The sequence below is a fragment of the Misgurnus anguillicaudatus genome, chromosome 17 (assembly GCF_027580225.2).
Source record: "Misgurnus anguillicaudatus chromosome 17, ASM2758022v2, whole genome shotgun sequence".
Lineage (NCBI taxonomy): Eukaryota > Metazoa > Chordata > Actinopteri > Cypriniformes > Cobitidae > Misgurnus > Misgurnus anguillicaudatus.
This window is the reverse complement of record NC_073353.2, coordinates 15,096,985-15,113,671: the sequence shown is the minus strand read 5'-3', so window position 1 is coordinate 15,113,671 and position 16,687 is coordinate 15,096,985. Positions and strand designations below refer to the sequence as shown.

Below are 16,687 nucleotides of genomic sequence, written 5' to 3'. Positions count from 1 at the left end.
TAAGATGCTGGTGCTGGTATGCTGATGACCACCAGAGAAACCAGCATGGGAATTATGCAGGTCTATGCTGGTGGTCACCAGCACCAAAACACAACATACTTTCCAGCAGGGATATTCACCAATATCCAGGAATATCCTAATATTTAAAACAAAATAATTAGTTAAGATAAAGCTTTTAAATATCGGATCTCAAAATAACTGTTAATATTGATTTGAATATAATCGGAAAAGTCTTAAAGAATCTATTGGATTATGGGATTTACATGACAGGCAGCTCTCTCTCTCTCTCTCTCTCTCTCTCTCTCTCTCTCTCTCCTCTTTAAGAGAATGTCAGAGCGTGTGGGATGGAGTTTGTCTCGCACAATACTCTTTATCTGGACGCTACTCGAGTGCCATTTATGAAGACAGTCGCGTTTCTCCAAACTTCACAACACACATCGTCCATCCTGTTTCCCCACACAAACTTCCAGCGTCTATCATCGGATTAAAACTTATAAAAAGAAAGTTTACATACAGGACAGGACAGCCCAAAATACCCATCATCAGACAAAGCATGAAGTTCCAGTGCGTTTCTCTGTTCATCTGCGCTTTACTCATTGGAGAGTGTTGTGGATCTCGCCTGGACCGGTTGGTGAGAACTGGATTTCAATATTTGAAGCTCAATCTGTGCCGGAAGGTCTCATTACCGGATAGCGAGTGCAGAAAACTCTCCCATCTTCACCTGAGCGGAGTCCTGGTGTACGTCTCTGAATTAAGCTCTGGAAAAGTGCTCGCAATACTACCCGATTCATACTCCAGCGGCACTGTCCCGTCAAAGCACAACGCTTACTCTGTGGATGAAGAGAGTAGGACAAATGTCGAACTCTACCCCGCAGCCAGTGCGCATGACGCGGTGCTGGTTCTGGACCCGAGTCCCGGCGAGAGTTTCGGACACCCGGTGGTTCTGTTCTACGTTGACTTTAACATAACTAAGAAGAAATGTGCTCATATGGATGGGGTTTATCTTGGTGAGTGGATTGAATCTGCCAAACTTGTCGTGATTTGGTTTAAGAAGTACCTTGTATTAATGCAGAAAAATTAACCTTAAATAGTTTTTTTATCACAGGTAAAAGAGTTGCATTGCAGCGTTCATTTATTGCAAATAAACAATAAATATAACAATGAAATAAATTAATATTTAGTATAATAATATTTATATTATGAATATGAACAAACTAAAAATCATGGTAGCCAATGTTCACCAAGAAAATGTATTTAATACAATAGCAAAGACTCTTTATAAATACAAAATCTTTATCAATTTGAATAGAAATTAAAAACCAAATATAAGTAAAAAATAATTACAGTGCAAAATCAACTAATTTATAAAAAGATAACAACTGCACATTAAATGTAAAAGTGAATCAAGATTTTTATATCAGCTAACACATATAAATTAATGTAAGCTAAAGGACTAAATCATATTGACAACACTGATTAAACAAACATGAAAGGTTAAAGATGATAAAAAAGACTGTGCCAATAATAGAGTTTGGTGATGGTGACACTGGGGCAAGGCAGATCTCTGACTGTGCCAGACAGACAAAACTGTAACTGGGACAGTAACTTAGTCAGTGTGGTACAGTAATAGCTGAATATTACTAATAAAACAAATAATATGATACATAACAAGACATATTATGTGTCATTGTTAATTATTTTAGTCATAACCTCAATTATGTGTCATTTTTTTTTTGTTGGATTTAAAAAAGAAAGAAACCTATTAAATACTTTATTCATTTAAGTACTTAAGTAGGAAATTAAAGTTACAACTCTGTGATGTACAGAGAGGAGTGGTTATGAAGGACAACAGTCATGCAGAACTGGAAGCGTCATAACATGCAATCACTTTTGGGTGTATGGACAACCATATGAAATTATGCGCTCCATTAACAAACTTAATAAACTTCCTATACAAAAAGTGACAAAGCAAAGAAATTATATACTGTATAGTGGATTGTGCTGTAATTTAAATGTCAAACCCTGAATCTGTGTAGAGAGCGCAGTATATATGTTTTAAAATACAATCTATTATTCAATATAAAATTATGCATGAAAAAAGTGCAAAATTACTATGCAATGTACAAAAAAGTACATTTAGATATTTCAGATTACTTCAATCTTTTTAACCTAATGATCTTTAACATAAACAACTGAATATTAAACATTTGCTGTACAGCTGAGATGTTTTTAACAGCAGGGCATATACAAAACTTATCCGCCCTGTGACTTATCTTGGAACAGTTGACTCACAGAACTCCTGCAGGTAAAGTGAAGGGCAAGCACACGACTAAGCCAGGAGTCATGCATACACAATGAGTAGGTCAATAATTTATCTTGAGTGTGTTTAGGGATTTAACACTGGGTTTAGTGCTCAGCACAGCTATGCCACATGTTTAGTAAAGAACCAGAGACAGCCAATCACCTTTAAAATGAAATATTTGCACTATTAAACTATTTTTAAAAAATAGTTTACTAGATCGCAAACAGTTATCCACATGTACAGAAAAGTTATCAACAACAATATAATTTAATATTTGTATTCTAAATCAGTGGTTCTCAAACGGCCGCAAGAACATTTTATAAAATACATTAATTTATCATGAATGTTATCTGTGTAATTAAACCTACAAAAATAGGGATACTAACCAACAGCACTACTTTGTATACTTTTATATGTTTTGTAATTAAAATGTAACATTTTAAAACAAATTTATCATAAAATGTATTTTGGGGGGCATGAAGGAACCGTACACAATGGGGGGCTGCACACTGAAAAAGTTTGAGAACCACTGTTCTAAATCAAGTGTCTATTTATGTCTGCTAACATGCCTTCATCTGGTTGATCTTTGATAGAGAGAGATGAATACTTTGCTGCATTGATATTCCACAATCCTGTGCATGCCGTAAATGATGATTATGAGGCCATTTATACAGATAAATAACTGCATCATTGGACGCTACAATATGGTGATGTGACAGCCTCTATGAAACTTTTGTAGGTACCGTCATACACCAAAAGAGATACTGACCAGCAAAGCATTTGCCTTAGGTTTCAAAAATATCCAAAGCGATTCACTGTTTAAATAAACTCTCATTTTGAGATAATTATCAAAAGCAACGCACACACGCCCTGCCTCAAGTCTTCCTCAAGTAAATCAAACTGTTTTGAGGAACAGTTTTAGTAACTAGAGCCATTATGAAGTTTGGAAAGGGTAATAACGACCAAACACATTAGCTACAATAAACAAAATTGCTTTGGTTTACACATTAACTCAAGCCAATGATGTCCGTAACTCAATCCAAATCTGGAACCATTTTTGGGCCTAAATGTGTCCAAACATGACCAGCTCCTTTAAAGATGTGGTCAAAGTCAAAGATTGGAATGAAAGCTACGTTCAGTTCTGGCCACATTTAAAATCATCCCAGGTCTCTTTGGGTTTTTGTAATCGGCCCCCGGATACAAGCAACCGCAGAGAGACACTCATTAGAGCTACTGATTCTGTCTTACCCCACATTCTCAAAGCATGGCCAGTCAGGGAAACTTTTCATTGTAAGAAGGCAATTTAACTTGTTAAGTGAAATGGATTTATAATGGGTTGTGATTACAGCCTCTCTGCTGCTGTCTTTTCCATGAAGCGTGAAACTGATTGAGATTGCTTGGCATCTGTAGTCATGCACTCTTGTCTAATCTGCAACGTGTGTTTGAATGAATAGTTTGCGAGTACGGCTGATTGTTAAAAGAATGCACATCGCTGTGCCTGGTCTTCGGCTATGCTTGTTTTAAAGGCATTATTATTGCTCGTCTTGAAAGGACACTTTCTCTCTGCCACTTTCTCAAAGCTGAAATGAGTACGACAGCTTTTACTTTTTAAAGTCAGGTGGATAATCGCACGGTAGGAGCACGGAAGTAAACCAGCGTGGCTAATGTCAGTGAAGTTCACATTTATCCAAGACATTGCAGAATGTCATGGTTGTTCACACGAACAGCAGACAAATATTGACACTGGAATGTTCTTGAATGATTGCCATGTTATTAACCAAATCGCATCACAAAGTACCAGGGCTTGTTGCTTGGATATAAAGGGAAATAAAAACTTTGTTTAAATTGCATTGAAGGCTGCCCTGCTGAAAAAAACAGCATCAAACCAGCATGGACCAGCAAGGGAAGTATGCGGGTCTATGCTGGTTTAGCTGGTGGTCACCAGCATACCAGCACCAAAACACAACATATGCTAGTCTTGCTGGTATGCTGGTTTTTTCAGCAGGGTGTACATCAGAAGAAGCACTAAACTGATCTACCAGGTGGTAGTTTTGAATTTGTATGATGTGAATTTTTGTAAAACATGCCGTTGTTAGAACAAAGCAAGAATAAAGGTCCACATAGCCACGACAAATGACAATAAAATTTACGCAAATTTTAGCTTGGCAATTTGCTAAATTACATAAATTGGCATGAGATTGGATGTTCAGCATGGACCTCTGCACTGTCAATTAGTTTTTTCAGAAATGGTTTCTAGTTGTCACTGGGGCAGTACTCTTTTAAAAAGTACACATTTGCACCTAAAGAGGTCATATTAATACTTCAGAAGTACATATTGGTACCAAAAGAGTGCATATTAGTACATCAAAGGTACAGATTAGTACTCAAGAGTGCATATTAGTAGCTCAAAGGTACAGATTGGTAAAAAGGGGTGCATGTTAGTACCTCAAAAGGTACAGATTAGTACCCAAGAGTGCATATTAGTACCTCAAAGGTACATATTGGTAAAAAGGGGTGCATATTAGTACCTCAAAGGTACGGATTAGTACCCAAGAGTGCATATTAGGACCTCAAAGGTACAGACTGGTACCCACAACAAGTGCATATTAGTACCTCAAAGGTCAGCCCAGTCTCACGAAATTTCGTTATATAGTCACATATTGTTTTTTATTCTTTTTTCATGCTATTATCACAAATTTTCGCATTTTTTCGTGATCGTATAACGAATTCCTGTTTTTGTGTGATTATCACCTATTGGTTACTCAACTGTTTTGTCCTATTTTCTTACCATTGTCGCTTCGGTTTAGGGTTAGATTTACATAAAATGACATCCCTAACCAAACCCAACTCTAACCCTAACGACAGGCGACACATAAAAAAATAAATCACAAAAAATAGTATAAACCAATATATAAAGTGACATTCTAATGCAAGCACCAAATCTAACCCTAAACCGAAGCAACAATGGTTTAAAAATAGGAAAAAGCAGGAGTAACCAATACGTGATAATCACTCGAAAACAGGAATACTTTACACGATCATGAAAAAACACGAAAAGCACGAAAAAATAATCAAAAAAATATGTGACTATATCACGAAACTTTGTGAGACTGGGTAGCAAAGGTACAGATTAGTACCCAAGAGTGCATATTAGTACCTAAAAGGTACAGATTGGTATCAAGGAGTGCATATGAGGACCTCAAAGACACATGTTGGTACCCACAAGTGCAGTGAAATGTACAGGTAGATGGAACACCTGCTAGGCATTGCTGCCGGTCGCACCTCCTCCGGTGCCCATGGGTCAGCTGCAGGGTCATTAGCCAGGAACCACCACTCATCAACGTTTCGCCCCTTTAATCCTGGAACGTCTCTTGGTGGCGGAGCAGTGGCAGGTACGTCTCCCTGTCACCTCCTGCAACTGACTGGTATCACCCTCTGCGGCTGTTATCGGGGTTAGTTGTTCCCCCAGCGCTTGTCATTCCTTCTCAGCCAGAGCCAAAAGCTCTCCTTCTCTGCCTCCTCCGCTAACTCTTTGGTTGCCTTCTTTAGGTCCCCTCCAGTCACTCCTACGTCCCTCAGAAGGCGTGTGGTTGACAGCCCCACATAGCCTCGGCACAGAGTTCTGCAAAGGGTCGGGTACCCGCGGGTACCCACGGATACCCGCATAAAAGTGTTTCAAACGGGTGGATTGTGACATTCCTAAAATTCACGTGCGGGGCCGTGGGCGGATAATTAACTCCGTGCGCCGGGCGGGTAGTAGTGCAAATGAAAATATGTGCAAAATTTGTATGTCTAAGGATGTGCACACCAAAACTTTTAAACACGGCTGTTTTTTCAGCCAAGCGCTTTTTAGCTATGATACTTAAGCTGTGAGCCGGTTGGTTGTTGTGATACCTGTCCCGGCCCTTCTCCACTGTGATTGGACGGCCGTGTGAGAACTGACATTGACGAGCAGAGCATTTCACCCAAACTTGAATCTCTTTCAACTGTCGACGCTCAGCGCCGAGCGCGGAAAAACGCTGACCGCCGGCTTATTTGAAAAACGGCCGTGGGGTAAAAGCTTTGGTGTGCACGCCCTAATTACCATTACATGCGCAACGTATGACATTTGACTCATCACGTCACCACCACTACAACAGTGCGCGACCTTTGTTGATTCTTCTCGTAGCCTAGTTGGAGCGAGGGTTGCAGGACTCTGGCATAAAGTTTTGCTGTTGATATCCGGAAGCTGAACGTCTTCTCTTAGAAAGCATTTCAAGACAAGACTTAGGAGCACAGCAGGGGTTGTGTGTAGGTAGGTTGTTCTTTTTCTTGGTCTTTTTTTATTAATAGGTCTATTTGTGTATAGTTATCAGGTTCCATTTGTGCCGATAGGCTACTTAAATGGCACAAAACAGAGCGCACTTTAGCCTGTTTTATTAGCCTGTTCATGACGCTGTTGTGATGTTGAGAGAGGTACGAGATAAAAAATAAAGCACTTTAATTGGAATGATTTGAGCGTGTGTGATTTATGCGGGTACGGGTCGGGTAACGGGCTAAATATTAACAGGTCCGGGCGGGTGCGGATTTAATTTTGATATTATCATGGGTGACGGGTCGGATCTGGTGCTGAACTTTGCGGGTACAGGCGGGAGCGGGTCTCCAAAAATGGACCCGTGCAGGACTCTGCCTCAGCATCCAACCTCCACTGGATAGATGGAGGTCTTCCAGCCACCCTCCCAGCACTCTGCAGTCAAATTTGAGTACTTGGCTTTCTTACGTTCATAGGCGGCCTCCATACCCTCCCCTGCTGGTACTGTGAGCTCAATAATGAGCACGGCTTTTACCTTGGTTGACCACACCACTATTTCGTTGCGGAGAGATGTAGCAGTAATTTCAGGGGAAAATGGCCTAACTATTTCTCTTGGCCGAAGGTTTCTTCTTCCCCCATCTCCCGTGACAAAAGTGATGTGGTTGTGGTTCTCTGCTGGTGGTACCCCTTTGCTGACCTGTCGCCACCCCTCTATCTTCGCCGCCGCTAGCTTTCTCAGGACCTGATCGTGACCCCATTTATAGCGTCCCTGGGAGAGCGCAATCTTACAGCCTGACAAAGTTGTGCTGAAGGCTTGCGTTAGGGGTATTGCAGAGTGTACAGCCTTCCTCACTCCTGAACCACTGGTGAAGGTTCAGAGGACAGGGAAGTGTGTCTTGAGGAACCTGAGCCTTTGCCTGTGGGATTTTCCACAGGTCTGCCCAGGTGATGTTTCGGTGGAGAATTCCCCTTCCAGGTTGTCTACCTTCCCTGGTGGCCCTGCGACATGGCCTTGATCTTGTAGCGCTCCTTCTCCATTTTTGTCACCTCCGCCACCACCATCTCCTTCCTCTCTTTGCGGTTGGCCTTGGACCAGAACCGTGGCGCTTCTCCCCACCTTAACCCTGCTCGTCCCACATATTGGTATCAAAGAATGCATATTAGGACCTCAAAGGTACAGATTGGTAAAATGAGGTGCATATTAGTACCTTAAAAGGTACAGATTAGTACCCAAGAGGGCATATTAGTACCTCAAAGGTACAGATTGGTACCCACAAGTGCATATTAGTACCTAAAAGGTACAAATTGGTATCAAAGAGTGCATATTAGGACCTCACAGACACATGCTGGTACCCACAAGTGCATATTAGTACCTCAAAGGTACAGATTGGTATCAAAGATCGCATATTAGGACCTCAAAGGTACATATTGGTACCAAATGTATATCTGTACCTAAATGGTACATATACAGTAAGTACCTTTTAAAGGGTACTGCCCCAGTGACAGCCAGGGACCATTTTTTGACCTTTTTTGACAGTGTGCTAGACGCATATCAGCAGATAAACGTTTTCCAAATATCTAAATATATATTATGAATATATATGAATTATGCGTTGACTTTACAGGAGAGGAGTGTTTGACGATGGCAGTAAAAACACGCTGTCAGAATCAGCTGAAGCGCAGACGGAGTCGCAGTGATCGTATGGTGAGCCGGGCGAGGGCTCGCAGAACCACGGCGAGCAGAATCGGCCACGTGGAGCACAGCAGCGGCCACTGCGAGATTCACTTCCTGCCCCTAGTGGTGGGAGTGAAGGACAGCAACCGAACACAACGCTTACGTTGTGTAGGTGAGTAAATAAACAAGCCTACGTATCTCTGAAATGTCAATGTCAAACTCTTGGGAATTAAATGGACTGAAAAGAGATGATATTACCCAACATATCAAATGCTGGCATCGTTTGCTCAAAACAAACCCAAGGTTGTTGTTTTATCTCATACTTGGGTCAAATATGGACAAACCAACTGTTGGGTTAAACATAACCCTATGCTGGGTTGTTGTTACCCAACTATGGGTTGAAACAACTCAACATTTGGGTTGAAACAATTCAGCATATGGGTGTATACTTATGCATGTTACTCTAAACCTGGGACACCAAATGTGGAACATTAAAGATAAAGTTGAACACAATGTTCAAGCTGATCTTGTGTACAGTGTATGTGTATGGGGCCATGGGCTGTCAACCTTCAAAAAGGATCTAAAAGCAGTTTTATACAAAAGTCATACAAAAGCTTTGTGTGCATTTGAAGTCATTGTTGACTAAATAGCTTGGATATTCCACTAAAAAGTCCTTTTGGTTCTAAAAAGAACCATACATCACAGGGATGCATTATTATTATTTTTAACCCAGAAAAGGGACAAACTCAGCCGTTGGGTTAAATTAACCTAGAAAATTTTTATATTTGACCCACAGGTTGAAATTCAACCTACCTTTTTAAGTTTTGACCTTTGATAAGTTGACATAACTTAGATAAAGAAGTTAAACATATAATTAAGTTCGATGTTTTAGGGCTGTTTACATCTTAGATACATTATTACAGTGTCACATGCTTGTTGATATGACAGATCACCCAGACTATGCCAGATGCCCAGAGCCTTTGCCGCAGACCAGCCCCAGTGTTCCCATCTCCAGCTGTGAGCTCAATAAAAACACCCGCAGGTGCCATCAGCAGCGGCTGGCCACACACCTGTCTTGCCGCCTCTACCAGACCTGTGATCACGCTGTTCTCTTGTCAGGTACCAAAAACAAAGTTCACCTTAGATGGGCGATAAAGTAATTATTCTAATCTGGCTATAGGTCAGCCGATTGATGTTGGAAATTCTGTCCGAATACTTGGACTTATCAGCTGTCACAGCTATGACAGCTCTAACAGGTATTCGCGTGATCTTTAACCTGTGCGCATGCAGGTGGCTGGCAGGAGCAGATAACATACCAGCGCCATGTGCAGAACCTACAGCTCTTCTACCAGATGCTGAGGAACAACGGCTTCCATAGGGACCACATAAAGACATTCTTTGCTGGGAATGGACAGGTAGCAGGTCAGAAGACACTTTAAGTCACTTTAAGGTAGCTTTTATTGAGGGTTATGCCCGATTAGTAATAGGAGAACGAAGTAATCTCTTTGTTGTTGTTTTTTCTGGATTACATTCCCATTCAGTTCTATTTTCTTTATGTCCATAGCTAAAGATACAGAGGGGATGTATCCAGCCACAGAGAAAGAGGTGATCAGGAATCACATTTCGTATATCTGCAGAAAGCAGCACTGTGCAGACTCTCTGGTTTTGTACCTGAACAGCCCCACACGTAATGATGGCGCCATGCTACTCTGGGACCGCAATAACAATGGCATTGTAAGTGTGTGCATCTCTGCCAAATATTTTTATGGTTGCAAGGTATTAGGACAGGACACACAAAAGTTAATGCAGAAACTTTTTTTGCCAAGGAAACTAGCGTATGAATAAAATCACAGTAGCGTAACCATGACCGTCCATTCATAGGGATTTCAAAGATTCCACAATAAAGAGTTTACAGCCGCAGAAAAAAATTTAAGAGACCACTCCAGTTTAGCCTTTAATCATCATTTCAGTCCAGTGTCTGTTGAATTCCAACAAAAACAAACCTCAGGAATGACAATAAAGTCAACAAACAACAATGTAAAAGAAAAAAAATTGGTTTATTACACCAAACATTCATTTTTTAATTGAATGCATGTAAAACATTAATATTGTGTTGTTTAAGTAAGGAATAATTGACAACAGGTCCTGTGGGTGTGCATTATTTTCAAATTATTTTGCTTATACCACGATCCATACCACAGACATTAAGACATTGCTCTGGTGGCTATTTTAAGATATTTGGCAGTTTAGGTGTGCGTTTATTAAAAAATAATACATGTCTGTGGAACATTTCTCAACCAATCAGAATAAAGCATTCTTTGCAGTGTTGAAGATCCGAAAACCTGCATCTTTTTGTTGCTTTGCCCAGGTGCAATAAATGCATTGTTTTATTACACTGTGAAAAAGTTCTTGTTGGACTTACATTTTTAAGTTTAATCAACTTGAATTTACAATTCATTTCAACTTTATTGACTTGTGATGAGTTGCTTTAAATTATAAAAATATAGTTAAGTTATTACAACTTTATAATTTATACACTCTAAAAATGGGTTAAAAATGACCCAATGTTGTGTTGTTATGCAACCATGTTATAATAACCCAGCCGTTGGGTTAAAACAACCCAGCATTGGGTCAGTTTTAAAGAGCCACACAGATCCAAAATCGAAAATTACCTGTATTGCAATGTGTCATGTAGCTGTCCATCAATGTAAACAATGTGCAAAGTAGTTGAACCAAAAAGTGCACGATTAATAAAGTTATTGGCTTCTAAAGTAGGGAGTCGACTCTTGATCGCTGAAATGAGTCGTCATATGGATTGAATCTCCTGCCTGACTTTATCCACGTCACACGAACACTTTGCATATTAATCTCCGCCTACAGCCTTGCCCGGGAGAAACAAAAACTATGACCTGCCCACAGCTAGTTAGTGTGTACATCATATCACGCTGTGTTTTCAGTGTGTGTTTAGTTTTCACTACCAAAGGATGAAGATGAAGAATCTGTGGTTAAAATTACTTTTTCAAGGAGGGATATACTAAACGTTTGGCTGTGAAGAATCAATGATTAAAATTGCTTTTTCACGGAGAGATTTACTAGACGTTTGGCAATGAAAGATGGTTCAGTACCCACTTTCTGGGACTCCACTGATTTATTCTACAATGGTTGCAATCTAGTGGTTTTATTAAAAGTCTATATTTTTAGGGCATAATGGATTTCTTGTAACAATATATTTTCACAAAGACAGGCCCACAAATCTAGTTATAGCATCTTTCATGTTGATTTTGGGAGCTTGTATTATGTTATGTTCAAGATGCTGAGGTTGATTTGCTATAAATGTGTTACAGGAAGCACAGAGGTGATAAATGAATAGGCAGAATTGAGGAATGTGAGAGCATCCCTTATCTTCCCGTAAATGAATCCAATGTGTTTTCCTTGCCCGCCACTTCAAAGTGCCCACTAACCAAAGGATAAAAGCATTACACAATGAACACAAACTTCTGGTTAACTCACATCTATCCATTGTGTTTCATTTCTTGGAATCGTTTTACTCTTTGGTGTTAGCTCCATGACCCCTTAATTCTCATGTATGGAAGTGAAAGCGCTTATACAGTAAAGTGTATTTTTAATGCTGCTAATGAGAATGCCATCTGTGCAGAAATATTTTTACAGAGGCTTCTTGCTTAATGCAGACTGTACTCATTTCCTAACAAGAAAGACTGGAGAGATTAAATTACATTTCATGGAGAAACAAGGCAAGCAGAATCTTAAGCCGACAATCTAATAAAAACCACAGACAGGTTCTTTTATTAACTTACAACAGAGTATTAGCCTTCTTTCATCTATCATTAATACAGTCATTCCAGAAACCTTGAACATAATCAATTATATTGACTTTAATAAGTACACTCATGTTGTTTTGCCAAAATCCCACCATACATGCAAAAGGTGGTCAGTAATCCTGACCATATGTTTAGATGGGAGCAAATAGAAAAGGCGCAGAACACAAAGTAAAGCCCACCCTTTCGTGACAATGGCCACAGACTCTCTAGGGACAAAGGACACAACCTGATCCCCAGACAGGGATGTAGTGACAAAGAGAGGCTTGAGAGACAAGGACCACACAAGATCAGAGCCCGCAGACGCTCTGCTTCCCAAAGGAAAGCTGTGCTTCTTAAAGTGAAGACTGCTCATTTTAACAACTGCTAAGTTTTGTAAACAGATAATAGTCACACTAGAGTACAAAATTATTTTATTTACCAAATAATGGCACAAAAGATTTTAGCATTAAATTATTATCAATAGTATTTCATTGTAATTACATAAGCCAGAGTATTTTACTTTATTGTGCTTAAAGGGATAGTTTATCCAAAAATAAAAATCCTCATAATTTACTCGTCCTTATGTATACTAATGTTAACAAATACAAACTTATTGTAAAGTGAAAAATCTATCAAATTTGACAAACAAGCAGTATATGATATAAGAGAAATCCTGTTTTGTTTCTCCAGGCGGATCTAAAGGAGCGTTACTCTGTAGGGGAACTTCTGGCAGATCTGGCGGGGTGCAGAGCCAGTCGTGTGCTGCTGTTTGTGGAGCAGAGTTACAGTGGAGCCCTCAGTAAAAGACTGATGGGATCTCTCAAACACCTCAATGTGGTGCTGCTGAATGGGCTGCCCTGGGTGGACACAGCTGAGTTTTGGGCCTCTTTGCATCCGTCGCAGTGTGTCATAGACCACTTCAGTAAGGTAAGAGGTTTTTTAAGTTATATCCAATTATCAGCCGTCAATCATAACCCAGTCTCACGAAATTACGGACGCACATGCGATGACGCGATTTGGTCCGAACTTTACTTCCGGTTTCTGTTTGTTTAATGGTTTGACAAATGTTTTGGTTTTCTAGGTAATCTACGTGTTGTTTATTTTGCTTGTTTATATAAATAAACTACTTTAAAAGGACTTTGTTGTTATTTAAGCTTAACGGAGTTTACTGGAAGTTACACGTTGACCATCAAAGACGCTTGTTTATGTTGTTACTGCTGAAAGCGTCTATAGTCACGTACATTTTAGATTTTTTTTTTTGTGATACTGTCACGAATTTCTGAGTTTTTTCGTGACCGTATCGCGTGTTTACGTGACATTGTCACGTATTGGTTACTCAACTGCTTTTTCCTATTTTCAAACTATTGTTGCTTCGGTTTAGGGTTAGATTTGATATTTGCGTTAGGATGTCATTTTAAGTATTGGTTTATACAATTTTTTCTGATTTATTTTTTATATTTTCTGATTTTTAAACCATTGTCGCCTGGCATTAGGGTTAGAGTTGGGTAAGGATGTAATTTTATGTAAATTTAAGCTTTAACCGAAGTGACAATGGTAAGAAAATAGGACAAAACAGTTGAGTAACCAATACGTGACAATGACACGTAAACAAAAATTAGTGATACGGTCACGAAAATACGCGGAAATTTGTGACAGTATTATGAAAAAAAATGTATGTGACTACAGGTATGTAATTTCGTGAGACTGGGCTGCAATCATCACTTGAATCATAGCTGTTGAGATGACAGAGAGGTTATTGAAGACTTTCATTTCTAAGTACCCAGTGAGGTCCAACACTGAGATGCCACACTGACAACAGCTCGGTTTCCATCACCCCGGTTGTATGTGAATTTTGAAGTATCGCATAAGAAACGAGTGATGGAAACCAAATTTCTAATAAAAATCCCTTAATTTGCAAAAAATGTTTACGCTCGCATGACATCGTAAATCCGAGTATTAAGAGATAGCAAAGCATTTGGCGAATAAATTTTGATGTGGCGAACATTAAACCATCGAGACTGACCAACTAGCTGTTTCCGCTGTCGTTGTCTTTACCATATATGGAGCTCAATGTCACCGCAATGCCCTTGCTGCTGGTGCCTGCATCAAAAATTCGACATTTCTTCTTCTGTGCACAGCATTTAGTTTAGCAATTACAAGCTGCACTGCTAATAAATGTATAACTTGCCAAATTGTAACTAAATGCAGTCCTGTTTCCATTATCTAATAGTGCCTTGTTTTATTTACTGTTGGTTACTAGGTTACCAATACGACCGTCATTCACTCGAACAACTTGATGTAAACACACCTAATTGGCATTCTTTTTTGGAAATTTTGGATGGAAACCCCACTAATTTAGAAAAAAATATTCTCTCCTTATCTAACACCAGAGTTCTGTGATACCTCGACTCGGTGATGCTGCTCTGGGCCTGCTGAACGTGACTCTGGCCGGCGCTCCGTGTAACTCTACACCCCCCCTCACAGAGGCCGAGGTCAGGAAGGAATACATGGGATGTCAGAATTTACCCACAGCTCTGTGGTACCAAAAACGACCCAAATCCAACATCAGCAGGAATTAAAAGAATCCCTTCCATTACATGGACTACAACCACCTCTATCATTTTCCAGTAACCGACACTTCAGACATCCCAGTTACGGAGTACTTCCTCCTAAAGAAAGTGGAACACTCTAGGAACTACAAGTACAATTCATAAACCCCTCAAAACACTCCTCCAATCTACCCGCTAATGCACACAGACAAGCTGTTGAGGAGCACAGACTGTGTAATGGGAGACTGAAAGAAGAGCAAGCAATGCAGAACAGAAAGAGACCGAAACGTCTGTCATGTCCTCATGTTGAACCTCGGTTCTCTTGCTAGGTTCTCCGCAGTGGGTGTCCCCTGTGGCGTGTCCCATGCTGTCCTCTCCCCACTCTTGCCTGCTATGGGGGTTCAGCTCAGGGACAAGAGCGCTCCGTTACGAGTGCTCCTCCATGGGTCAATGCACAGGGCACGGCTGGAACTGAACAACGGTGAAAACGCCACTCTGAAACACAACTCACACTTACTTTAACATTTCAGGACAAATCACCGCATCCCTCTTTTAGCTCAATAAGGGATGATTTAATAATGAAAAATGTTCATTCATGAATGGATTTTGGCAGACACTGGGCTTCGCAAGCATGTATTTAAAGGAACACGCCCACATTTTGGGAATTTAGCTTATTCACCGTATCCCCCAGAGTTAGATAAGTCCATACATACCTCTCTCATCTCCGTGCGTGCTGTAACTCTGTCTGACGCAGCCCCCGCTAGCTTAGCTTAGCACAAAGACTGGAAATGCATGGCTCCAGCTAGTATACTGCTCCCAATAAGTGACAAAATAACGCGATCATTTTCCTATTTATGTGTTGTGATTTGTACAGTCAAACCGTGCACAAACAACAAGGTGACACGAGACACAGCGATCCCCCAACAGTACACATACTGAGAACCACACTCTCCGAAGACGAAGCACCGCCGCATGGGCGGAGCGATCCGCTCGCAGCACACGAGAAGCCCCTGGTGAGGAGCAGAGAATTCGGTCAGAGTTGTGCAAATCACTCCGCCCATGCGGCAGTGCTTCGTCTTCAGAGAATATAGTTCTCAGTATGTATACTGTTAAAAGATCGCTGTGTCTCATATCACCTTGTTATTTGTACACGGTTTGACTATACAAATCACAACACATAAATAGGAAAATGATCGCGTTATTTTGTCACTTATTGGGAGCAGTATACTAGCTGGAGCCATGCATTTCCAGTCTTTGTGCTAAGCTAAGCTAGCGGGGGCCGCGCCAGACAGAGCCACAGCACGCACGGAGACGAGAGAGGTATGTATGGACTTATCTAACTCTGGGGGATACGGTGAATAAGCTAAATTCCCAAAATGTGGGCGTGTTCCTTTAAGTAAGAACTCTGACTCCACCATTCTTCTCTGTACTAACCACCCATATCTCCAAAACCTTTTAAACACCACTAACAGAAAATGGTGAGTGTTGAGAAGATATTTCAAGCTATATACCACAGTCTAAGTAGATCCTATGGAAATTCATACACATTGTTCATAAATTGCAGACAGTATATTTTCACAGTGCATCTACTCGTGAGACCTTTTTATAATTCTCAAAATTAAAGGTCAACTCCACCCCCAAAATGAATATTTACTCATTTTCTCCCCCCATATCATCCAAGATGTTTTTCTTCACTCAAACACAGCTATTTCAATATTTAATAGTAAATATTATCCTCACTTTGTAATAGCATTCACATTATAGGGGTAGGGCTGCACTAACCAGTCTCCTGAGGATGCGTATGAATGGCACGAAGTGTAAAACTCGTGCAATACATACGCCAAATTCCACTTTGGCGTGCATACGCAAGTCCTCCCCATTCGCTTGAATGGGGCATCTTTTTTTGTCGTTTTGTTTATTGGTTTCTCAGTTTTTTCTGTTTTTTAAAACATTTTCGCTTGGGTTTAGTGTTAGATTTTAGATTTGCTTAATGAGGTTATTTAATATACAGGTTTCTCCATGTTTTTGTCCATATTTAAGCCATGGCCGCTT

General features: G+C 40.3%; 1 protein-coding gene across 1 annotated transcript; it reads left to right on the top strand.

Moving 5' to 3' along the window:
- Positions 1–322: 322 nt before the first annotated feature.
- LOC129452283 (uncharacterized) lies at positions 323–15,270 on the top strand. Its single transcript, XM_055216039.2, has 7 exons — positions 323–1,007; positions 8,219–8,440; positions 9,217–9,387; positions 9,559–9,690; positions 9,833–10,002; positions 12,777–13,013; positions 14,477–15,270. Exons 1-7 carry the CDS (start codon positions 554–556, stop codon positions 14,663–14,665), a joined length of 1,575 nt encoding a protein of 524 aa, XP_055072014.2. The 5' UTR covers positions 323–553; the 3' UTR covers positions 14,666–15,270.
- The last annotated feature ends 1,417 nt before the right edge of the window (positions 15,271–16,687 follow it).